We start from the raw sequence: 26,553 nt of genomic DNA, 5'->3' as shown, positions 1-26,553 counted from the left end.
AAGACTCTGATCTAAGCTTTAAGGGAAAGAAGTCAAGCTGGACTTCAAGGCTTTCCTATTGTCAAGACATTCACCAACACAATGAGAGATGGTAATAAAGAGCAGAACTTTTAGCCAGGAAAGAAGAGCACACACACAAAAACCATATTTGGCTGCACATATCTGGCTTTCTATCTCTTGAGAACTGAAACAAAGACATCAGCAACAGATGGAGGTATGAATGTAACAGAAGCTAAAAGAAACTTAGTATCTGGAATAGCTGACAAGACAGAATCCCAGAATCTGAGCCCTGCAAAGAGCCATCTCCTCTGCTGAACTGAATTAACTCAGTTGTACAGCATTTTTCAACCAGAAAGTCCATTAAAGAACAGAAAATTCAATGTTTCGCCACTTTATTAGCCTTTCAAATTAGATTACTTCATACATACTAATTTTATATTAATATAGGAAACAGAAGAATTCTGAGAACTAGGAATGCAGAAATCGTCTATAAACCAGACAGGCAGAGGGACCCAGCAGAGACTAGCAAAGGCTGTAAGTCATCACATTCCATGGAAACATCCAGATGAAACCAGATGAAAAAGCCCTTTAACAATATTCCTAAACAACTGCGGGGACTACTGAACTCAGAAACACAGCAAGGTAAGCGATACGGATATTTCTGCTAGTATTGATATGATATTCTGGTTCTCCGGATTAAAGGGTATTTGAAATAACATGTCAGTCTTGAATCCTAGCCATAAATATCATAAAGTCACAAGACAACTTTGTTTTAAGAGGACCCTGTGGCAGCTTCCTTGTGATTATTTCTCTGAAGACACCAGATATAGTAGAAAATTAACAGCTTATATAACTGATTAAGTCAGAGGGGAAGAGAAAGCTGTAAAGACATCAATTTTAGAAAGGATTAAGGACAAAATGACACCTGTGTATTGTTTACATGGATTGTAACATTTCCTTTTATGTCTCTAACATCAATATAAGCACTCAGGATCTGTGAAAGAAGGAATGTGCAATCTAATACTAGTTAATTTATAGAGTTTCTGCTCCCTCATTAAGTTATATTGCATTTAAATGCCGTCTGTCTCCAAATAGACCGTTACCTTCTTGAGGGCAAGAAACATTGTCTACTTTTTTTTTCTTTAATGTCTTAAGGCATAGAAATAGAGGATTCTCACCTGAGCATTTGATAAAGGCTGATGAATGTCATTGATATTCTGCTTTCTGGTCAGAAACATTCTTTAGAAGAACTTAAAAGTGTCATCATACCATCATCAATTCCTTTTGTTTTTTTTTTTAAATTAAAGGCCAGGGTTTTTATTTAAATTAAAGGAGAAGTCTCAGAACTAGTTAGTAGCTGTTATTTTCTCTTGAAAAGTTTCTGGTTTCACCTATCTCCTATTCCAAAACTCCCAAATAAGTGAACTTGTAGGATAGCTGGACCCAATGTGGATAGTGAGGAAAGTGACAGCAGGGAGAAATGCAAAACCTCAGCACACGTTAGAGGCTGAGACATGTTTTCTTTGTTTCTCTTTCTTTAATTGTTACTATGGGAAAAGTTCAAACATACACAGCAGTGGAGATGATAAAATAATAAACTGCCATGTACCCATAACCCAGGGTCAGAAATTTTCAAAACAAGCTTGATCTCATTTCCTCTGTAACCCTACTCCACACTCCCTTCCAGATCATTTGGAAGCCAATCTCAGAGATCATGCGTATCATTTCATCATTAACATACTCACTATGTATTTCTACAAAAGCAAAAACTCTTCTTTTTGAAACTTAAATTTGTGCTTCCCAAATTAACAATAGATATATAACAGAACCATCTTTGGCTTTGAAACATACACGGTGACTTGCTATCAAAAATTTTTTTTGATGATGGTATAAAAGTTTTTGGAATGCAATTTGTAATACATATCAAAAGTAATAAAAACTTTAATTCCCATGGATTATGCAATTCTTCTGGAAATTTATCCTGAGGAAATAATCCAGATAATTGAAAAGGGGGGGGGGAATTGTGTATTAAAATGCCCACTACAATATTGTGATAGGGAAACAATTGGGTATTTATTAAATTATGGTGGATATCTTATGGAATATTTTATATAATAAAATTATTAAAAAACTAAGAATTTGGGAAGGTGTTTAAGTAAATGAATATAAGATGAAAATTGTTTTTACACTCTTATTACAACTTGGTAAAAATACTTACACATTTAAACAAACTTTAGAAAAGAACAACCAAGGGGTGCCTGGGTGGCTTAGATGGTTAAGCATCTGCCTTTGGCTCAGGTCATGATCTCAGGATCCTGGGATTGAGTCCCTTTGCCTGCCACTCCCCCTGCTTGTACTCTCCCTCTCTGGCAAATAAATAAATGAAATCTTTAAAAAAAAAAAAGAAAAGAACAACCAAAAAAAATTTAAGATGGTAGGTTTATGGGTGTTTTTCCTTCTTTATTTTTAAAGTGTTTATATATTAGTTGTACTGACTTTATACTTCAAAGTACTTTTTTATCTAATCTTTTAATTTCTTCATGTTATAATTCTACCATCTATCAGAACACATATCACATGTCACTTTCTCCATGAAACTTCCTCTAATCGCTCAATATAATTTCCCTCTTTAAATTTCTATAACGCTTGACATTTAGCTGTTATTCACAAAAGTATCCTGAGAGTTTTTTATTTGAATATGTGATAATCCATACATTTTCATTTTGGAAGGTGATTCCTTCCCCCCCCCCCAAAAACTAAAACAACTGTATAGTATTACTAAATAGATCTTAACTTTCAGAGACAATCACCAATATATTTCTACTATTTCTCATACGCTCTTTAACCTTGAATGTTGACTTCTCATTTCAACAAAATTGACAAGGTTAATTTCAGTGAGAATCCATTTGAGGCTGGTCTTTGTTTCCATTCCAATTTCCGAAAACATGCTGACCACTGGCATCAGCATTTCCAAGTTTCTTTTTTTGTGCGAAATAACAAGTCATGTTACAGATACAATAACAATACGTGTGATTTCCAAACTTCCTTTTAGCAACAGAGCCACAGAACTCTCTCATCAAATAAAATTGTATGCACCCATAGTCCAAATACAGCAACAAGAGAGCTCTGCTGGTCCACAAAGACTAGGGTGAAATAAGCATGCCGGAGAGCAAGAGCGCCGCCTGCTGGCCAGCAATTCTCCGTCAGGCTGCCCTAGGGCTCTTTAGAACCTACCTCATGAACCAAGACAACAAAAAGTACTCAAATAACAGTACAAACTCTGCAGTTCAGAAATGGATGGCAACTGTGCAGAGTGAATTTTTCACAGACAGGGAGCACTATCATCTGATAACAAACACTGTAAAAATCACATTTACCACACAAATGGTGCAGGTAGTAAGAACTGGATTAAGAATACCATTTAGCTACCTGAAAGCGCCAATCTTCAAAATTCATTTATAAAATGACTTGGAAATGACTTTTAAGGGACACCTGGCTAGCTCAGTCAGTAGAGCATGGGACTCCTGATCTCATGGTCGTGAGTTCAAGCCCCGTGTTGGGCACGGAGCTTAACTAAAAAGAAAAAATGTTCTTATTTTATTACCTATTTTTAAAGATTTTATTTATTCATTCCAGGGGCGGGGAGCAGAGGGAGAGGGACAAGCAAACTCGGTGCTGTACGCAGAGCACAACAGAGGGCTCGATTTCAGGACCCTGAGATCATGACCTGAGCCAAAACCAAGAGCCAAATGCTCAAGCAAGCCACCCAGGGCGCCCCAAAAGAAATGATTTTTGAAAGACTGAATTTTTAAGTCAATATTTAAAAGGTCATGCCTGAAAATGTAGTAAAATAGGGAAAAGTAATTTCTTTTCTTAGGTAAATGGCTTTTCTTAGGTAAATACTACATATCTGTTGGTAAGACATCCCTTGAGGCATGCCTAAGTGACAACTCGGATCTTCAAGAAGGATGCCTCCAACTAATTGCAAGGCTTTTGTTTTGCTGAGTGAAGTAAGCACTTTGAGAGTCAGAGCTAAATTGTCATGGGCAATAGTGGAAATGCTGCACGTTGCCAACTGTTTTTCCATGTGTTATATAACCTCTCCTCTAAATATCAAGCATGTATTTAAGAATAATAGTTTGAAAGGGAACAAATTATTAACCTTCCCTAAGTGACTGAATGTTTCCATATGGCCCTAGTAGTAATACATATTAACTTGCGGGTTGTTTAAAATTTGAATTTGCACAAATCAAGCACCAACCCTATAATTTCAAATGACATAATACTTTCAACTCAACAAGTAGTTTGAAGTCTGTCTTAACTACTTAACCAGATTAAAAATGCCATAAAAGCAGGGACCATGTCCTTTTCATTTTTGTATGCTCTATAAAGCCCAGCATGCTACTTTATACATAGTAAGGTACTAGTCCACTAAACAGTTACTGAATTATTAAACTGCTTCCTTCACCAGGCTCTTCAAATTTCACCTGCCCAAAAATAATTCATTAGTTTCACCTTGAAACCCTACCTCTCCCCCACACCTAATTCTCTAATGTTTATCTCACTGTTGGGATGAAAATAATTTTGAACTGTATTCAGTACTGGGAAGGTATGGTGGCAGGCCATAAGGAACCCTCCCAAAGCCGTTCCCCAAGACAAAAGGAGCTAGGAAGGTAAGCCCAACTCAGAAAAATACAAGTCCTTTTTCATTAGATTTGAAAAGTAATTCTGAGCACATCATGATGTCTTACTCAAACTTGTTACTGGCACAAAATTATAGATCGATATCTGGAAACTGGGAAGAAGGGTATAAAAGTGCAGGTGTCAGGGCTTAGGTATTATAAAAGAAAGAAAATATAATTGAAAAAGTACTGGGTCTTTGAGTTCTGGTAAGATTGAAGTCTTTTCATCAATTAATTAGCTACTACTCTTTTACTGTCCAGAGTTGTTTGCTCATTTAGCTATTAGATAACTACTGTTTTTCTAATTGATAACAACAGTCTTTAGAAATTCATACTTCATTTTTCTTGCATTTTTCCCAGTTTCTTTTTAGTGGCTATTTTATCATTTTTTACAAATACTACACTAAGTTTTTAAATTAATTTTTAACTCCCCAAACTAGCCCATTATGCCAGGAACATTTATAGAACAATAATTTCAACTATTATCAATTTGAGAGTCAACGTTTATTATATATTAAATGTATAGAAGGGTCTGTTTTCAGAACTATTTTGTTCCATGATTCCATCTACTCTTGTACCTGTACAATACTAATATTATTTTTATAATGTTTTCATATTTGGGGAGGATAAAATCCTATCATTACTTTTTCCTGAAAAAATAAGAAATCTTATTTAGTTTTGTTTAATTTTGCTTCAATTCTTGGAAGAAAAGAAAGAGAAAATAGAGTCCTCTATATCTGTGTGAGATCTGGGTACATTTTCTCAAGTAAACAGCACCCCAGTTTATTTTTATTTTATGATTAATTTGTCAAGGTGTGTTAAAACAGTGAGTTAAGTGGGAAGCAATTGACCAGTTGGAAGCATTCAACCTCCTATCCAGGAGGAAGGCTCATCTCTCCATTTGTTTATCATTAGGTAAATAGAACCACATACCTTTTCTGGAAGCTATGCCTTAAGATAACTGCAGCTGATAGCTGCTAGAGATATTTTACACTTTCTCAGGCTAAGAAAGACTCCTCTCACCTAAATATCTGAATAGGATTGTAGTTGATGATCTTCTGAATTCAAACTGGAGTTTTCACTTCATGATAGTATCTGAAAACTAGGAGCCAAGAAAAGAAAAAAGTTGAATGGAAAATTTCTAGGAGAAACAAAGTCCAGATTCATGGTTATCGAAGTGCAGTATGCAACCCAATGGTGAGTTGGGGAGTATTTAATAAACCCTCAACAAATTCTTTAAATGAAATTGAGATATTTTCTAAGTACTGTTTTGTGGAAATTTGTGTAACACATGGGTGTGAGCGTGTGTGTGTGTGTGTGTGCGTGCGCGTGCTGAATCTGAATCAGATACAAATGAACTTCTGACCGTGATAAAGTTTATTCTAACAAGGGTACCAAGGCATTTTTCTAAACTGAACAGCATAAATGACGATGTTCCCAATCCGTTTAAAAAAAAAGTTTTTGTGGGTACCTTGGTGGCTCAGTCGGTTAAGCAGCTGCCTTCGGCTCAGGTCATGATCCCGGGGTCCTGGGATCGAGCCCCACGTCGGGTCTGCTTCTCCCTCTGCCTCTCCCCCCACTTGTTCTCTCAATCTCGCTCTCATGCTCTCTCAAATAAATAAAATCTTTTAAATAAATAAATATTTCCCCTTTCTATTTCCAAATTATATCTTTATGACTTGGAGGATAGGTTATTTTCATGTTTACTTTCTTGAGAGAAAACGATCTTCATTCCTTCATTCCATGCTTGTGAGGTTCCCCATATCTAGACTAAGAGCCATGGTCTCAGAACAGATAGGGCCCAAATTCATCAGGATGTTGTTTACTCAAGAGAGAAAGAATGTGCCAGCCCCACACAGATTTCATTTTCTCTTTTCTCCCAAGAGTTTAAACTAAAAATAAAAGTACTGAGCACATAGTAAGCCTATTCAAGGTATGCATATTGTAATATTGTTCTTACAGTGCTCAAATTTTTTAACCAAATAAACTCAGAACATACTTGTTCCTTTTTTCTCTGCATAGTACTCTGAGCCATAAGAACAAACACAAGAAGGCTCCTACCTGATTCATTTTATTCATTCTATGATGTACTCTAGCTACTTACTCTTTCTTTTGTGAAATGGCATTATCTTCTATCTAAGGCTAATTCTATCTCATCTTCACCATGCCCAAGTGCATTATAAACCAGTCTAAATAACTTAACTTCTAAGCTTTGCAAATGGAGACCACAGAGGGGGTCATAACTGCACTGTCCCCTGCACCATGTGCAATCTCTCCCCAAGTGAGATTTTAATCTAAAGGATTTTGAATATATACCCTTAACATGAAAAGTTTTTGTAATGATTCTGTGTGTTGCCTTTGATGTCCCCTAGGCTTAGAGAACAAATAATTTGCCTGTAAAGACATACAGAGTGACTTGAATATTATAAATTAAGATAACAGTATATAAACAAACTTAGCTATTAATAGCTCTGTAAACTCAGAGATCTTAATATTCTTCTGGCCCTAGTAATTTATCTCCAAATATTAGAGAAACCAATCTGGTAGGTCTATTCATTATGGTGAGTAGGGTCTGGGAAAATTAAGGAGTACTGGTAATCAAGAGCTAACCATATCAAACTGCAGTCTCTGTCAAACCTTATTAAATATAACTTGGAAATAATCACATTTATTTATTAATAATCAGATGCTTGATAAACACAGATGTTTCCTATCTAGGATTTCTCTCCACCACAAAAAACCTAGTGCCGTATTTATTGCATCAGTAGGTTGCCTTGTGACCCACATTCCCATACACGGACTCTAAATTTCATAAAAATAATTGTTTTAAAGAACCTGTTGAATTTTCTGAGGAATTCCTTAGATAGCACAGTGCTGTTTTTCTACTCATAAAGTAAAAGATTTCTTGGTCAAATGCACTCAGATAGCAGGTATTTTTCAAAATTTTTAGTGAAGACTTACTATTTTATTTTTCAGAGATTATATTTGAAATATGGCTCACAGTGACTTCCTCTACCCAGAGAACCCACGGAGAAGGCAGGAAGTAAGCCGTCTTCATCAGCAGCTTCTTGACTGCTTATCTGATAGTTTCCATGCCACTAATACGCTGACTGAGGTCTTAAACATGCACTTGGGGTGCAGGCTGGCCTCCATCGAGATGAAAAGAGATGGGACCATCAAAGAAAACTGTGATATCATCATCCAAGCCATGATGGAAATCCAAAAGGAATTGCAAAAGGTTGATGAAGCACTAAAAGATAAGCTAGAGCCAACCCTTTACAGAAAACTTCAGGATATTAAAGAAAGGGAAACAGAGAAAATCGCAATAGTACAAAAGGTCATTTCAGTCATCCTGGGAGAAGCTACTTCTGCAGCCAGTGTTGTAGCTGTTAAACTTGTGGGCTCAAATGTCACAACTGGCATCATTAGCAAGTTGGTCACTGTGTTAGCTCAAATTGGCGCTTCTCTCCTTGGTAGTATAGGAGTTGCTGTTCTTGGCCTTGGCATAGATATGATCTTCCGTGCCATCCTGGGAGCAGTGGAGAAAACACAGCTTCAAGCAGCCATTAAAAGTTATGAGAAGCATCTGGTGGAATTCAAGTCCGCTTCAGAAAAATATCATCATGCCATTACTGAGGTCACCAACACAGTGAAACACCAAATGAAATGAACAGCCACTGTGCCATTGGAATATTTTTCTGTTTTTCTCAATAATAGTGTTTTGCTTCTTTGATTAGGTTCATTTTCCAAGTTTCCAACATGGACAGAAATACAGTTAACAAGTTGGAAAGATGGTTTAAGGGACGCTAAAACGAGAGGACTCCAGAGTTTTGTATCAACAACGAATGCCTACGTCAGTTGGTGCTAGACCCTGCGAGGTTAAAGATTATATCCCAGGATACCTTCTTACTCTGCTCTACCAGATCAACATTAGGTTAAATGCTATTGTATAAGAGCGGGCGTAGGGGTTACCTCTTCCTTTTCTAATTCACCACTGGCTTCACACATCATTTATTTCTAAGGGGATGTACTTAGTAACTTCTGCCTAGACACAAACTGTGGACCTTTGAATGAAATAGAAATACTACCATAATTTTGACCTTCGGCTTAAGTCCAATTTTCAATAAAGTAGAAGAGACTGAAATACGAGTTGTAACAATTTACTTCAATGATCAAAGGACGCAATGGTTCTGTAACTTCCACTAATTACACCCTATAAACTCGAATGGATTTTTAAAAGATAAAAGTTAAAACTGAAAAGATAAAGGTTCTGTTTCTATAATTGCAATCAACCCTGACCAACTGTGGTATGACGATTAAATAGCCCTCATGTGAATGTTTGAACACTCTGGAACATTTTAAAAAACAAACATGCAAATCCCAGCTACACGTGCATAAAATGCATTTAGGATGCAGGAGAGGAAGCTGTTACTCTTTTAGGAATTTGTTATTTAAAGGAGAGTCATAATTTATTACCTCATGAGTTTCCAGAAAAATGAAATTTCATTTTCTACACTAGCAGAATGGAGGATGCTGTCCTTACTACATAAAACTTCAGGTGCCCCATTTCATTAATTACCTGATCTCAGAAAAATCCAGAGGCTAAGGAGGCCTAATGGTTCAGTTAACTTCTGCAGACAGAAGTGTTTTCTAAATCCTTCACCAACCAATAACTCCCCATTGTGACTCTTGGGTTCTACTTACATAATCATTAAGTTTTGTGTTTGTTATAGTTGATTCTTGCATCTGAGTACAAGAAACGTGTTGAAATTTTAAAAACCTAAGCATATGTCAAAACTTAAAAAGCTAGATGAAACTTTAATTTTTCAAATGTACTCTTCATTTTTCTCCTGTCACTGCTTCTTAAAATTAGTTGCAAAACTAAATTAGTTCACCTCCAAAATTAAATTTTATTACTTAACTTACAAGTTCTAAACTACAAGACCTTGTTATTGCTTTTTCTGGGACTCAAAATTCGGCCTAAAACCAAATCATCTTCGAAGACTTCTACCTTAGTTTAGGTAAAGAACCCATCTTAAATGGTTAAGTGCACATTTAAATATTCTGCTGTTAAAAATTAATGTGTATCTCTTTCAATATTTTGAATATTTATAATTAACAGTAAGAACTGACCTATACCTAACGTATTTTCCAATAAGGAATATTTAGATCAGAAATGACCAAGGGTATCTCTTAAAAATAAAATGTTTAAATATTTAAACTTACCTTTAAGGGGAAAAGATAGGATAAGAGTCTTAGACAAAGAGTGGACAGAAGAGAAGGGAAGGACGAAGACTAGACCTAAGCGATAATCCGTATATACGTATAGTGACATCATAAAGGACTTATAGCTGGTCAAAAGACCAACAGGGAAGAGCAGCCAATATAAAGCAACCTCGGCAATCGTAAATTTAAAACTGACTGCACATGTATCCCCGTATTTCCTCCTCAAAAAACTCATTGTAGATTACTGTAGATTACTTTATCCGTAGATGAACAATCTGGGACTCTAACACGGGCACTGATTTATTTGCTCAGGTCTACGTATGTTCTGTGTGCCTATAAACTTCCCAGACGGACATGACGCCAGGAAAGCGCAACAGACGGAGTAGCAAATGTTATTCAGGGATCCATTTTTTTAAAACAGACACTATCAAAAGAGATCGCACTCGCTTACATCATGAAAAAACAAAATCCAAAAACTAATACAATTCCACCCTACAGAGACAGCAAAACAGATCCCTAGCTGGAATCAGCGGTCTCATGCAGCCCAATAAACGCAGCTTCCGGAAATTAAGTCAAACTGTCTCGGTCCGAGAGGCAAAGTCGTCTTCTCATCAGCCAATCACCTATCCGACCCGCTTCGTTTTTCTTTTTATTTCTATTGGTCTAAAGAAGTGTCAATTGACGTGTTTCTGCGTAATGGGGGCGGGACCTTAGCAGAGAATCAGCCAATTCGGTATTGATTTGGAGCGGAAGAGACTCTGGTCCTTGAGTTCTTGGTTACTCTCTATGGTGCCAGGGCGAAGAAACGCGAAGATCTTGGGCCCTTAGGGATAGGAAATGACGTAAGGATGGCGGAGGGGCGCGAGCTTTCAAGATGGCGGTGGCTGGGTGGCTGACCGGCACACAGAGGTGAAGGCCCCTACGAGGTAAAAGACGCCGAGAATCGTCCCCTCCCCGCTTCTCGCAGTGCCAGGAGTCCAGCAGAAGTGTGAGTGTGCAGGACTGTTTCACTCCGTTTCTTCATCTTTTCCCGCCTTGCCCCGGGTCCGCGCGGTTGCCTCGGGGACGCGAGGCCCCTCTGCCCGGTTCTTCCTCTTCGCGGTTTGGGTCTCCCGGGTCACGGACCGGGGGATCGTGGAGCCAGGGGCGGTGCGGCTTCCAGCAGTTAAGCAGCTGTTCATCCGAGTCGGTTCGCGCCGCCTCTTGCCTTTGCTCGTTGACCGGTTGCTTTAGATTTGACGTCTTGTACCTCGAGTCAGGGTCAATCGTCGCTATGGTTTCGGCAGTTGCTGCTGCTGTTACTTCTCTTGGTGGATCTGGGCTCCGTCCCACTGCAGCCTCTTCGGTTCTGTGGCCCGATTTCCCTGTTGTTTCTGCTTTTAGACAAAAAGTAGTTTGTGCACGCTAAGGCTCCATTGTCTTCTGTAGAAATTCTCTGTAAATCCTATCTATTCTTTGTTTCACTTGTGGGAGAAGAGGGTCAAAACAGGAGCCCGAGGGTAATTGAGAGAGGACAGCAAAAAAGATAAACAGGCCATCAAAGACAGGAGAGCCTATTTATACTAATTTTGTTTATTTCGGTCTCCCTTCTCCCCCACTCCCAGTTTTTCTGAGAAGGAAACCCTGCACAGGGTAAATTAGTTAACAGCTCTGAAGCATTTAGCAGAAATCAAGGCATTAACTAATGAACTCTTCTGACACAAATCTTCAAGGAAGAAGGGAAGGTATAATTAATTGTATGGGCTACTGAAAAATTTACCTCATGATCTTCCCTTTCACACCTTTTAAAAGTCTACTTCCAAAAGGAAGTAAATTTGTCAATTTTATTATTGGGAAGAATAAGTATTAAAAAGTTAAACGACTGGAATAAGAGAAATAATATAGTAGTGTCTTAGGTTAATAAAAATTTTGTCTTGCAAAACATTTTCTCTCAAATACAGTCAGCCCTTTCAGTTACCATAAAAAACGGAAATCAGGAGTCAAGTAGGTACTGGTAGAAAAATGTGTGTCTTGACGTTTTGGGACACTTCTTCATGTAATACTTTCATTTTTAATATTTGCACTTTCAGTTATGTCTTAAGCTTTTCAGAGTCAAGAATTATATATGAATTAGAACTAAATTTGAATTAAACAGGCTTAAATTAATGAGTTTTTACTATCTTACAGACGTTGAGAATACATGTGAAGAAAACCATGGAGAGAGTCAAGGGTGACATTTGTTGTTGAACCCATATAATTACCCCCATTCCCTTTTTATTCCTCTTTTCACCTTACATGTAAACAAAGGGAGGGTGTAGAAAAAGGACTAATGGCGGGGCGCCTGGGTGGCTCGGTCGTTAGGCATCTGCCTTCGGCTCAGGTCGTGGTCCCGGGATCCTGGGATCGAGCCCTGCATCGGGCTCCCTGCTCAGCGGGAAGCCTGCTTCTCCCTCTCCCACTCCCCCTGCTTGTGTTCCTGCTCTCACTCTCTCTCTCTGTCAAATAAATAAATAAAATTTTAAAAAAGGAAAGAAAAAGGACTAATGGCTTTTCATATTCATGGTTTATCCCATATTGTTGAAGCATTTTCTGATGGATTCTTTTTTTTTCAATTTCAGAGTCAGTCCGTGATCCATTTAAAAAAGTTAATAAATGGGGGCGCCTGGGTGGCTCAGTCATTAAGCGTCTGCCTTCGGCTCAGGTCATGATCCCAGGGTTCTGGGATCGAGCCCCGCATCGGGCTCCCTGCTCAGCCGGAAGCCTGCTTCTCCCTCTCCCACTCCCCCTGCTTGTGTTCCCTCCCTCACTCTCTCTTTCTGTCAAATAAAATAAAAAAATCTTTAAAAAATAAAAATAAAAAAGTTAATAAATGGAATGTTACTTTTAAAGAGATTGGTAGAAAGAAATTTCATAATATAGAAAGGAAGAAATTCTGTAAATAAATCAGAAGAATAAGCTATTTCTTTGTCTTTGCAGGTTTTTTTGTTTTAATAAACAAGTAAATCATACAAATTGTCAACATGGGACGGAGATCTACATCATCCACCAAGAGTGGAAAATTTATGAACCCCACAGACCAAGCCCGTAAGTGCCCATTAGTGTGGAGTGATAAAAATTCCAAACACCAGAGAATCTATTATGTCTTAATTACAAAATCAGCATTGCTAGGAGTCAGTTATATAAAGTTATCCAGTGTTGTGGGCACATGATGAAAACTTTAAACATGCAAAAAAAATACCGATATTTTTAATTTGATTGACTTGCAGAGTAGAATTGGCTTGAAACTTACTGTGTTTGTAATTTTGGATAGATTAGTTTTGAGAAGCTTAAAACAAAAATTTCTCAAGATTTTGGTTGGCATAATTAAAGGTTGCTATTGGCATCTGGTGGGTGGAGGCCATAGATGCTGCTAAATACTCTGCAATGCACAGGACAGCCTCCCACATTAATTTTTGTCTGTATTAAAATGGAGAAAATGCTAGCGTTCAAGATTTGAAAGTTTTATATTTTCTCTCTCTCTTAAAGGAAAAGAAGCCCGGAAGAGAGAATTAAAGAAGGTAGGACTTGAGAAGCATCCTGTTAGCCACAAGTGATGTTTGGTACATCTTATTATATGGGATTAGTGGATTTCAAAACAATATTTACAGTTATTTGTCAGAAAAGATACTTTATGCTTCTTATAACAATAAAATTTATTAAGCCAAAATGCTGTACTTGGAAACTGAACTGACATAACTTTGCAGATAAGCTCATGATGGTTATCGTAATATATATTTGATTATCTTTCCCACTGAGTTAAATAAATATCTTTGAAAGGATTTTTTTTTTTGCTATTAAAGCATACTGCTTTGTTAAAAGGTACCAAATTAGTGAATGAAAATAAATGTGATTCTGAATAGCTTTGTGGGTTCATTTTCCTCATTATGTAGCTGTTGAGTTTGTGGCAAAGTGTTCTCCCAGAATAAGACCGTATTTACTTTTTAGTATTCTTTAACACACTGAAAGAATGCAGATTTTTAATGGTTTTTTAACTGGGTTTTCCTGTTTCATTGTTTAGCATCAAATCCTGCAAAACTTTTCTTTAATATATAATTTTAGAATTTAGCCTAAAAAAAAAATCTTAATTTAAGTAATTGCTAAAGATACCACAAAATTAAAAGCAATATTTGCCTAAGAAAGTACACATACTAAATAGTGTTTATCTTTTTGTCTAAAGTTGAAACATTTTTTGAGAGCCAAAAATTACATAGCTTTGGTTATGGTAGTTGAAACAAGTGATCAGAAACCAAAGAGAAGTTCAACTTCAGTTTAAATAGATTCTTGATGCAAACTGAAGTAAGAACTCAAGTATGTCCAGTTTTTTGACATAGTGCTCCTTTTTTTCTAAGAACAAAAAACAGCGCATGATGGTACGAGCTGCAGTTTTGAAGATGAAGGATCCCAAACAGATTATCCGGGACATGGAGAAATTGGATGAAATGGGTAAGAATTTATTTTAAAAGGCTAGATATTAGAGCAGGGCTAACAGTCTGATACACAGAGGCAGGTAGGCAGGTAATGAAAAGGCAGCACTGGCATAAGAAAAACAGAAAAGCATGATGACATTTGACACTGGGTTTAGTTTTAGTGTCAGAAAGACAAAATGGAGTGGTGGGAGGCGATTGCACACTGGGGATCTCCTCTAGAGTTAGATGAATGCCGTTATGTAGCTTGAACTAGTTATTGAGCGAAGACTGAAATCTGGAGTTTTTGTTTTGTTTTTTTAATCTTGGCAACTACCATGTAAATCTAAGTATTAGGCTACCATGAATTTATCAGTTCCCTATTTTTTCCAATGAGAACATCAAAGACACTTGACCCACTAAGTAAGGTGGTAGAAGAAATCATGAAATACTTAAAATCTAATTTTATAGAATATTCTATATATCATATTGGGATTTCTCCCTTTTTTCACACTTCTCTAAATAATTTTACTCCGTTTTTTCATATGCATCTTCAGTATTACTGCTTTTGTCATAACTGGAATCACACAAGATAGCTGCATGTTATCTTTCTTTGCATCTAAGTTGCTTGAGAATTGTCTGTGTGATGCTGCCATTGGAAGTTTTATTGCAACCCACAAATTAAAAACCCATTTTTAATCTTAGAACATGGAATTTTTTATTTTTCTGCCCTTTTTTTTTTTTTTTTTGCATAATGAAATGATCTTGGCAAGTTTTGTTTTCAAAAGGTACTCAGTTTAAGTGGTTTGCCAAAAATCAGATAGTAAGTGAAAGAGGTACAGTGGATCTCAATGATAGATTAAATGGGTTAAAAAAAAATCCAGTTGTGTGGGGTTATAGCTCTCTTAAATAATGTAGCGCAGCTTATGCATTTAGCCTGGGCAAGAGTTCTGGGTCAGATTGCATGATCCCAAATCTTTCCCAGTTCAGCTCTAACTGATCCCATTTGTTGCCTCTGGTTTAAATATTACTATGGGCACTTGATATCCCTGGGGTATCAAGACATTAAATGACCTAGTAAATGACTTCAGATTGATTCATATGGTTTAAGGAGATAATAGTAGTAATGGGGGTTTATTGAGCTCTTGTCTTACAATGCACCAATTTTTTTTCCACATGTTACAACAACTTTTAGGTAGGTGTATTACCCCTATTTTATGGGTAGGAAAGCTCAGGCACAGAGAGATTATATACTTTCCTCAAGGTCATGCTGTTAGGACGTGGCAAGCTGGGATTAAAGCCCAGGCATTCAATATTTTTATTAATCACACTAAGAATAGTGTGTGATGTCAGACTACCTTCTGAATAAATCACAAGGCTAAAAGGAATTAGGAAAGAAGATAATTAAACTTGTTATCCGTTAAAAGAAAAAAAAAGGAAAAGGGAGAAGGGAACACTGTTCATCAGAGCTCTAATTATAATTGATAAACCTTACACGGTTTATAAAATTCAAAAACTAGTTTAGGCAGAAAAACATACATACATTGACTCCTATAATTTGGAAATCCCAAAGGGACGCTCTCCTAGAAAACACAGGTATCATTATTAAGACTGTTCATCTGTCTGGTCTACTGTCTTGTTAGCCTCATTCAGCACATTGCTGATGAACTTCTTGGGATTGGAAGTGGAAAATGGGTGTGGAATTAGGGGGAAACAAGGTCACAGCTTTAGGTTTATTTTCTTCCTCCTGTAAGAGCTTCACTCTCTTACATCGACATTTAAAGTCTCAGAGAAGGATCTGGTTTCAATTTGGATCATGTGCCAGTTGATCTCTGAGTCAGTCACTGGTGAGGGGAACGGAGGGAGGCAGGTATAATTGACCAGGCAAGTTTGGTCTTGTGCTAATAATCCCTTTTGGGGCAAAAGACCTGAAATTAAGCCCCATGTTGAATACGTGGAAAGAGAAAGGATTGTATGGTAGACAAAGAACACCAGTCTGTTATAAAAATAATTAAGTGGTGAGCTAGACACCACTAGATATCTTATTTGTGATAACATTTAGTCCTCAGAGCTTTGTTGTGAAGTACTTGATGTCCGCATTTTCCAGATTAAGAAGCTAAAGATCAGAGAAGTCAGGTGCCTGAGATCTCAGAATTAAATGACACAGGTGTCTGACTGAAGCCTCACGATAACAAGTTGTTAGCATAAAGGAGTGAAGATTGATTTTTATTACAATGATAATGAAAATTAATTAGGGGACGTTAGACTTTCTTAAGAAAGTAAAATTAATGGTTTATCTTAAAAGGGTGGAGTTTCGATAAATATCTATTGCGCTTCTTTTTAATAAAATTTAAAAGAGTATACCTGGTCTAAAGCCCTTTTAAAAGGTTTAGCGTATAAGGAGATTTTATTAAATGATAGAGCTGATACCTAAATGAAGTGACCTTTTGTGTTGAATTTCAGTATCTGCTCTTTTCTCTCAGAGTTTAACCCAGTGCAGCAACCACAGTTAAATGAGAAGGTGCTGAAAGACAAGCGTAAAAAGCTGCGTGAAACTTTTGAACGTATCCTGCGACTCTATGAGAAAGAGAATCCAGATATATACAAAGAACTGAGAAAGCTAGAAGTAGAATACGAACAGAAGAGGGCTCAACTAAGCCAATATTTTGATGCGGTCAAGGTAATCAAGTTTCTTTAGAGAGAGAAACTAAAATGTTATATTTAGATTTGCTCTTAAAATTGTTAATGGGAGAACTGGTCATGATGAACTTCTTCCTCTTGGCAATTTCTTGTCAGACTAAACCTATCCCTACCCCATGAGCCAGCAAATCTAATTCTACATATTTATACAAGAGAAATTAATTCATTTGCCAACACAGTAATAGCCAAAAACTGGAAATAGCCCAGATGTCCATCAATAGGATAATGGATAAACAAACTAGTATATTTGTAAAATTGAGTGTACTCAGCAATGAAAAGGAATGCTCTACTGATATTCAAAATAACATGGGATTAAGAAAAAAAAATTTTTTTTTAAGATTTTATTTATTTATTTGACAGAGACATAGCGAGAGAGGGAACACAAGCAGGGTGAGTGGGAGAGGGAGAAGCAGGCTTCCCGCTGAGCAGGGAGCCTGATGCGGGGCTTGATCCCAGGACCCTGGGATCATGACCTGAGCCAAAGGCAGACGCTTAACAACTGAGCCACCCAGGCGCCCCAAGAAAAAAAAATTTAACAGATAAATCTCAAAGCATGTTGAATTTCTTTCATAGTTAGGATTCCATTTGTATGAAATTCTAGAACAGGCAAAACTAATCTATAGATGAAAGCATTTGTAAAAGTGTTTGCTTTGGGATAATGTTAGGGATTGATTGAGAAGTGTGAACTATACGCATTTGTCAGAACTCAGAATTTATACGTGTCATTGTGAATTTTGTCCAGAAATGTAAAAAAAAAAAAAAAATTGTATCGTTTTTGCAGAGTAGGTAGTATAGGTCCCATTTTACAGAAAAGGAAACTAAGGAACTTGCTTAGTCATACAGCTAGTATGTGGCAGAAATTCAGCAAAGACTAATTTTAGAAACCCAAGCTCTACCACTGGATATATACTATCTCTAAGTTAATTGATAAGTGCTATTTATCATCCAGAATATTTAATAGGGTGGCTTTGGTGCTGGATAGTTTCAACAGTTGGATTTCTATAAACAGCAGCAATTTCAGACCATAATCCAAAAGGATAAGTTAATAATGGGAGAAAAACAGGTGAGTTTTGTTTCTTTTACAGGCGATAGAGATTTTTTCCATTCACTGGCAGACTTTGGAAATGTTGACAAATACCGATATTCTTGTTTTTTCCTGATACTTAGGTGGAAAGCAAATCCAGGTTATGAAACCGCAGAAACTGAATTTTTAGTGTTGAGTTTGTGGATTGCTCTGATACTATTGAAGGACTTTTTCTGTTTCAGAATGCTCAGCACGTGGAAGTGGAGAGTATTCCCTTGCCGGATATGCCACATGCTCCTTCCAACATCTTGATCCAGGACATTCCACTTCCTGGTGCCCAGCCACCCTCCATCCTTAAAAAAACCTCAGCCTATGGGTAAGGAAGTGGTAGCATAACTAAATGACAATTATTAAAAGTACCTTGTAACTGTCCAGTGCCAAAATTATTGCAGTGGGAATTAAAAGGCAGTGTGAACATAAGTGGTGCCTCACCTGATGAAATGTGAGATAAGAAATCCCTTGAAAATATTTTAGAAGAGGAACTAAATACCTCATTACTGTGAATGTGATTCCTGTGGAATTTTCTTTCAGACCTCCAACACGGGCAGTTTCTATACTTCCTCTTCTTGGACATGGTGTGCCACGTTTGCCCCCTGGCAGAAAACCTCCTGGTCCTCCCCCCGGTCCACCACCTCCTCAAGTCTTGCAAATGTATGGACGTAAAGTGGGCTTTGCCCTAGATCTTCCCCCTCGTAGGCGGGATGAAGACATGTTATATAGCCCGGAGCTTGGTAAGGAGTGACTGTTCCTTTTGCTCTTGTGACCTTTCCGTTGTCCTTTTTTTTGTTGGCCCTGTTTAACATCTGGTTCACCGTCCTCAGAACTTGGGAAATAAATGAGGATTACATGTACATACTAACAAGATGGATAAATCATAGAACTTACCCAAGTAAAAGCAGCATACGTAAGGAAGTACAGAAATGTTTATTGTGCTTTAAACTAGGTTTTTTTTTTTTTTTAGAAAAGGTTTTAAAACTATTACCAAATGGAAATATTGTCAGACTATGAAGAACCATATCATATACAGAATCATTTTACATAATGAAGTTATTCTAAGTTAAATAGCACAATTTTCTGTGCTTTGGTATACCATGTAGTGCAGGGTCCAGTCATAATACTTGTTTTTCAGCTCAACGGGGTCATGATGATGATGTTTCCAGCACCAGTGAAGATGACGGGTATCCTGAGGACATGGATCAAGATAAGCATGATGACAGTAGTGATGACAGCGACACTGACAGATCAGATGGAGAAAGTGAAGGGGATGAATTTGTGCACCGTGATGATAACGAGAGAGATAACAATGAAGAAAAAAAGTCAGGTATGTGCAAATGAAAGTTCCATGGCTTGATCAATAAGTAGCACACAAGGTGGAGGTCCTGATTTATTAATGCATCTGTGAAAGTAATTGTGCACACCTTGAAAAGAAGGATCATAGCTTTATTCATTTTTATATCAAAAATCTAAAAAGTTCTGGACACATAGTACTCAGTGGACATTTGTGGGTCTGGATAAGAAAGAAGAATAACCACATAACTATACTGAGAAAGCCATATTCACGTTGTTTTTTGGTTAAGTCTGCTTAAATATTTGCATTTGAAGCCGTTTTAATTTTTTGTGTTCATTGTGTCTCACATCAACCAGACCATAATTATAATTTAGCTACACCTGTGAGCGGAATCATGATCTAATGGAAACATCCATAATGTATGACATATGTCCATTTGATTATTATAAAATCAGACTGAGTTATGTGTATTTTTAAAAAGTAGTTACGACAGTCATCAAGAAAATTTTAAGCATCATGATAGATACTGAGCAATACAAAATGTATAATCTGTCACACCTCAATAGTCCTGGAGTTTCTTTTAAGATTGTTTTTGTAGGGGTGCATGGGTGGGTCAGTGGGTTAAGCGTCCAACTCTTGATTTCAGCTCAGGTCATGATCTCAGGGTTGTGGGATCAAGCCCTGTGTCGGGCTCTGCCGTCAATGCAGTCTTCCTCTCCCTCTGCCCCTCCCCCTGCTCATGCATATACACGTATGCTTTCTATCTCTCTGCCTCAAAAATAAATAAGAGCTTTAAAAAAAAGAAATAAGTTGTTTTTGTAGCCTTCAACACCGTATTTATGTGGTTGTAATACTACTGATGTTCGTATTTATAATGATGACAAATTTTTGTTCTGATATTTCTTAAGAATGATGGTTGCAGGGGCACGTGGGTGGCTCGGTTAACTGTCTGCTTTTGGCTCAAGTCATGATCCCAGGGTCCTGGAATTGAGTCCCATGTCGGGCTCCCTGCTCGGTGGGAAGTCTGCTTCTCCCTCTCCTCCCTGCTCTTCCTCTCTCTGTCTCTCTCTCAAATAAAATTATAAAATCTTTAAAAAAAAAAAAAAAAAAGAATCATGGTTGCAAACCAAAAGCTATCTTAACAGGGTGGATAGAGCTGGTAATGAAAAACTATAGAGGACTTTTGTGGAAGCTTGTACTAGAAAGTAGAAAGTCCTTAGAGCCACAGCAGCTTCATTTTTCTCTGCAATGTATTGTGTGATTCTTTGCCTCATTTTTCTCTTTTTCTGCCAACTTGTTTTATTTCTGTGTACTCATCAGTGTACATGTGCTTAAAGTGGCTCTCCTACTATGATTTGACATTTGTTACATTGAGTTGTTACTGTATGCAAGGAATTTTCCTAGACAAACGCTACAAAGTAAACAAAACTAAAGCCCTGCCCACATGGAACTTTGTAAATGTTTACCAACTAAGACTGCTCCTAATGCACCATTTAGCAAGATGTTTAATAGCGTCTAGTGGATAGCCTGATTTATCAGGTTGAAAAGGTCCCCTCGTTAAGCATCTGCCTTCGGCTTAGGTCATGATCCCAGGGTTCTGGGATGGAGCCCTGCGTTGGGCTCCCTGCTCAGCGGGAAGCCTGCTTCTCCCTCTCCCACTCCTGCTTGTGTTCCCGCTCTTGCGGTCTCTCTCTCTCAAATAAATTAATTATTTAATTAAATAACTAAAATAGGTAAAAATTTCTAGTCTTAGTTTGTTAAGAGTTTTTTATTATAAATATTTTTAAGCATCTGTTGGGATGTTTTAGTTTTTCTTTAAATTGTTTATTGTAATGAATTCTGTTCATTTTCTAATGAACTTTTCTAATGTTCAACCTTATCTTACATTTCTGGGACCAACCCTACATGTTTATGATGTGTTTTTCTTTTAAAACACTGTTGGATTCAATTTGGTTATAAAATTGGCCCTTGAACAATACAGGGGTTAGGAGCACTGACCTTCTGCACAATCAAAAATCCATGCATAACTTTTGAGTCCCCCCAGACTGAACTACTAATAGCCTATTGTTGACTGGAAGTTTTACCGTTAACATAAACCGTCAATTAACACACGTTTTGTATGTTGCATGTATTATATACTACATTCTTGCAATAAAGTAAGCTAGGGAAAAGAAAATAATGTTGAGAATTCATGAAGAAAATACAGTACAGTACTGTACCGTATCACAAAAAATCCATGTGTAAGTGGACCCACTCAGTTCAAACCCATGTTGTTCAATAGTCAGCTGTATTTTACAGTAGGTTAGTTTTGGTATCAAGGTTGTGCTGGCTTCATGAATTCTGGATTGCATTCCATCTTTTCTGTGCCCTTTTACAGGAAATTTCTGTAACTTAATGTTTGGCTGAACTTCCTTATAAAATTATTTGGGCCAGGTTAAAAATAGATTTCTGAACTACCATTTCAGTTTTATATGTTCTGGTATTAGCACTGCCGTGGCCAATTTTTGTGGTTTATGTTTTTCTAGAGAATTGTGTATTATCTGGGTGTTCCAATTTTATTGGCATAAAGATGTTAATAGTATTCTTTAAATTTTTGAAATTCATAGATTTTTAAATCACAATAGCATATGTTTACCCACCAGTTGGCACTTATTACACTATCTTTTATATGGCTGTCTCTTCCCGGCACTTAACTTCTGCCAAATAGTGGGCAGCAATCCTACCTAGGGCTTTCAGTATTATATAGTATGCATTTGCTGAATTTTGTTACTAATCCACCCCATTCTCTCCCTCTACCCCCTTAGGTCTGAGTGTAAGATTTGCAGATATGCCTGGAAAATCAAGGAAGAAAAAGAAGAACATGAAGGAGCTGACTCCTCTTCAAGCCATGATGCTTCGAATGGCAGGTAAGACAAGGAAAGGGTAGTGAAATCACCTTTCGGGTATTTCCTCCTGCCAGTTCTTTTATGTACATTTTCCCATTTAGTATCTCAACAACCCTGAAGTAAGTAAGTAATCCTTGTTTTACAAAAGTTAAGGTTTGGAGACATTCTAAGCTGCCCAGAATTACCCAGCTAGTAAGTGGTTAAACTGGCATTTAAATCCAGGTCTTTCTTGTTCTAAAGCCTGGGCTTGTTTTCACTGTGCTCCACTAGCATAGGTGAGTAGAATACTGTTTGATTCCTCCATATCCAAGTAGTTTATTGAAGAAAGCTATTTAGTTGTTAATTTTAAGAAAGCACTTAATTGAGCACGTGTCTTCAGACATTGCTATTTTGCAGGCTATAAAAAATGAATCAACTCCATTTACCTGGTTTACTATTTCTTTTAGGTCAGGAAATCCCTGAGGAGGGACGGGAAGTAGAAGAATTTTCAGAGGATGACGACGAAGATGATTCCGATGATTCTGAAGCAGAAAAGCAATCACAAAAACAGCATAAAGAGGAATCTCTTTCCGATGGCACATCTTCTGCTTCTTCACAGCAGCAGGCCCCCCCGCAGTCTGTTCCTCCTTCTCAGATCCAAGCACCTCCCATGCCAGGACCGCCTCCTCTTGGACCACCACCGGCTCCGCCCTTACGGCCCCCTGGACCACCTACGGGCCTTCCTCCTGGACCACCTCCGGGTAAGTCAGCTCTGATACATTGTGAATAAATAAGTCTACCTGTGATTAGAGGGATGAAGTCCTTCCAAAAATATACATCATTAGTATCAATGTTCTGTTTTCTCCTAGTATAAGTCACTAAGAGATAAAGGGTACGTGCAGTTTGTTTATTCCTACAGCACTGTTTGCAATTCATAGTACTTTTGACAGCCATCTTTTTCTCCAAGGCTCTTCTCTTTTTAGGGTTCTGTAGTTTTGAGGTTAGCAGGCAGAGGAGTATGAATCTGGGGGTTTCTTCAGTATTGTTTTTTAAATATGACAAGTTGACCCAATTCTAAATTGATAGCTAATGGGACTGGGGCACAGTAAATACTAACAGGCGTCGTTCTTTGGTTGGGAATTGTTGGATGTCGGTCTTTAGAGACAAAAGGGATCAGTATTAATATAATCTTTGGCATATAAGAATGAGAAGTTCATTTGAAATTTGAACTTCTTGGTTACTTATGATTTTATAGTCCTTCATCCTATAGTTGTCCAGTTAGGTTTTCTTCATTGAGTTCATCTTTTTCTGATTGGTGGTGCAAAAGCACATTACCTGTCTTATGTCATCTTCAGTCATCGTTGCCTATGTCTTCCTGCGTTTCAGGGGGGATCCTTAAAGCACCCTGCTTTATATTCCATTTTCAGCTTATTTTGGAACCCATTTAAGAATTACTCTTCTCTTTGTACAGTTTCTAGCCCAGCTCAGCTGTGCTATTAAAAAAAAAACTATGCTTTTTGTCAGTACTGGCAAATAAAGAGAAATGATCCGTAACAAATCCAGTTCCGTGTCTCTGGTGCTCAGATATTTGTTGAATGAATTCTTTTTCTACCTATGTTTTGATCAGTTTTTGAAGTTACCTGATTTCAAGTTAAAATGCTAAGTCAGACCACACTTGAGTTACCTTTATACCATAGTTACGACTTCGTATGTATGTCTCTTACATTAATTTGTCATTTTTCTCTTTTCAGGAGCTCCTCCATTCCTGAGACCACCTGGAATGCCGGGACTCCGAGGGCCTTTACCCCGACTTTTGCCTCCAGGCCCACCACCAGGCCGACCCCCTGGCCCTCCCCCAGGTCCACCTCCAGGTCTGCCTCCTGGCCCTCCTCCTCGGGGACCCCCACCAAGGCTACCTCCCCCTGCACCTCCAGGTGAAGCTTTTGATTTCTAGTACAAAAACTTGACCACTATGTATTTCATCTGCTCTAAGACATTTTCACATTTCAGTATCTTGAAAGCAAGGGGTATCCTAAAATGATGTTTTTTAATTGCTTTTGGCCTAGGTTGAAGTTGAGTTCTTCCACAGGGTATTTGCACTGGATTCTGCCTGTCATGTGAGGGACTTTTCCCAGGCAGAGACCACTTTGGATTAAATTCTCCATTTGAGTAGGGTGTTGGTGGGGGGACGGGGGGAGGCAATTGTGAAGTCGTTCCATATATTTGCATGAGTACAAACTTTAAGTTTGAAATCACAAGGCAGATTTCCTTGTGCTCTTATTACATGTGGTAGGTGTATTTCTGGTTTATTACACTGTCCCAGTTTAATGTGAAGGTCTCCTTTTAAACTCCCCAGCTTGGACTCAGTGGTATCTGGAGTAATTATGAGTCTGTATAAGCAGTAGTATCTTAAGTTCAATGAAATTTGACATTTTATAATTGTTCTTAAAAGTGGCATTTGAAGAAAATTAAATCTGCAATTCTGGGTAAACGACGACGGTATGTCTGAACCATCAAAGGACATGAATTCTTTCCCAGTGGCGGTAACCTACTGTGATCAGTTACATTCATGTCCTCTGATGGTTAAAATTCCATTTCCTGCCCATTGGGTTACCTTTTCCGGGGGAGGAATGGTGTGGAAATCAGTAAATAATGCATGAGAATCAAACCCCCAGTCTTGGCCTTGATAGCATCTGCACTATACAGCTAGAATAGAGTCTTCGGCTGTCAAATCTGAAATCATATTTGAAACCAGTTGGTGTTGACAGCTTTCTATTTTAAAATAGTACATTACTCAGAGAGGAAGAAAACCTAAGTACAGGGGTACAGACTGAAAGCGAATATTATTTCATAATAAAATATTCCTTACTATCAAAACGTATTCCTGAGTTTCAGATAGTAATAAGCAGCATGGTTTTAGCGTATTTTCTGTAAATGCCAATTTTTAAAAAATTGTCAACCTATGTTTTCCACATCCTTCATAGTAGTTAAAATTTATTCTCGTAGTCTTCATTTGCCTGTTTTCTCCTTCGTTTAGGTATCCCTCCACCTCGTCCCGGCATGATGCGCCCACCTTTGGTGCCTCCACTTGGACCTGCCCCACCTGGGCTTTTCCCACCAGCTCCCTTGCCGAACCCGGGGGTGTTAAGTGCTCCACCCAACTTGATTCAGCGACCCAAGGCGGATGATACGAGCGCAGCCACCATTGAGAAGAAAGCCACGGCAACCATCAGTGCCAAGCCACAGATCACTAATCCCAAGGCAGAGATTACTCGATTCGTGCCCACTGCATTGAGGGTACGTCGGGAGAATAAAGGGGCCACTGCTGCTCCCCAAAGAAAGTCAGAGGATGATTCTGCTGTGCCTCTTGCCAAAGCAGCTCCCAAATCTGGTCCATCTGTTCCCGTCTCAGTGCAGACTAAGGATGATGTGTATGAAGCTTTTATGAAAGAGATGGAAGGGCTCCTGTGACAGCTTTTAATGCCACAGCAGGTTTCTGTTCACATCAGTGGTTCGTGGGGAAAGAGGCTCTTACTACACTTAGTGAAAGAGCGACTTTCTCTGTCAGGGTATTTTTAAATTTTAGTTCAAGGAATATCCTAAAGTTTAGCCTTGTTCAGAATTTATTGCATATAAGAGAGGATTATTTCATTCAGAATAGATTGGTTATTGAAGCAGTGCTGCTAACATCCATTCCCTTTCATACCGCCCTTTTCATCCCGTTTGTTCCCCTTCTCCAATTCTTTGGAAACTTGTGATCGGGGGGAATCTTTGTTACTTACTTGTTTTGATTCTCGTGTGCGGTGGGCACTGGAGTAGAGATTTCTGGGAAAAAAAAAAAAAAAAGGTTTATTTTACCCCATCTTGCCTTTTGTGTTTGAGTTATTTTAATATTTTCTTGTAAATATTTTGTAATATTTTAGTGAAATGGATCGCAGTGTCATTTCCTAATATAAAGCAAGATATGTGGGAAGAAAATGTACAATTCTTTGATTAAAATTACTTCCCATTGAGCTAAACTTTGAGTGTTTCGTGGAATAAATAAATAAATGTTCTACACCAAGATATCCTCTGTGTTAACTGATAATATATAAATATGGTATCTGTGTTATGGGCAGAAAAGAAGCAAGTATTTAAAAATTGTGTTTTAAGGAACTACCATTGCTGGTACACAATGAGAATCTTATTAAGAATATCGTTGAAAATAAGTTTTAAATTTTAAGGCATAAAGAAAAGAGAATTTATTTTCCTTAATGGATTATGATATTGGCTTTGGAGAAATTAAGAG

General features: G+C 37.8%; 2 protein-coding genes and 1 long non-coding RNA gene across 4 annotated transcripts; 2 read left to right on the top strand and 1 right to left on the bottom strand.

The window, feature by feature from the left end:
* Positions 1-452: 452 nt before the first annotated feature.
* On the top strand, positions 453-8,826 carry SMCO3 (single-pass membrane protein with coiled-coil domains 3). Its single transcript, XM_036093768.2, has 2 exons — positions 453-642; positions 7,659-8,826. The coding sequence occupies exon 2, from the start codon at positions 7,675-7,677 to the stop codon at positions 8,350-8,352; it is 678 nt and encodes a 225-aa protein (XP_035949661.1). The 5' UTR covers positions 453-642; positions 7,659-7,674; the 3' UTR covers positions 8,353-8,826.
* Positions 8,827-10,736: 1,910 nt separating this feature from the next.
* WBP11 (WW domain binding protein 11) lies at positions 10,737-26,330 on the top strand. Of its 2 annotated transcripts, none has more exons than XM_036093764.2 (12): positions 10,737-10,896; positions 12,864-12,971; positions 13,413-13,444; positions 14,276-14,369; positions 16,813-17,009; positions 18,296-18,429; positions 18,645-18,844; positions 19,243-19,434; positions 22,206-22,307; positions 22,733-23,026; positions 24,017-24,199; positions 25,303-26,330. In XM_036093764.2, exons 2-12 carry the CDS (start codon positions 12,908-12,910, stop codon positions 25,734-25,736), a joined length of 1,926 nt encoding a protein of 641 aa, XP_035949657.1. In that variant the 5' UTR covers positions 10,737-10,896; positions 12,864-12,907; the 3' UTR covers positions 25,737-26,330. The 2 variants fall into 2 exon arrangements, with proteins under 2 accessions (XP_035949657.1, XP_077931772.1); XM_078075646.1 differs by having other exon boundaries at positions 10,739-10,834.
* Positions 19,022-22,772, bottom strand: LOC144382350 (uncharacterized). The gene is made up of 2 exons (XR_013449093.1): positions 22,712-22,772; positions 19,022-19,509 (listed from the first exon to the last, which is right to left on the bottom strand). It is a non-coding gene; the product is annotated as an uncharacterized LOC144382350 (long non-coding RNA).
* Positions 26,331-26,553: the final 223 nt, after the last annotated feature.

This window comes from Halichoerus grypus, chromosome 6, assembly GCF_964656455.1.
Source record: "Halichoerus grypus chromosome 6, mHalGry1.hap1.1, whole genome shotgun sequence".
Taxonomy (NCBI): domain Eukaryota; kingdom Metazoa; phylum Chordata; class Mammalia; order Carnivora; family Phocidae; genus Halichoerus; species Halichoerus grypus.
The sequence above is the reverse complement of the archived record's forward strand: the minus strand, read 5'-3'. Positions and strand labels throughout refer to the sequence as shown.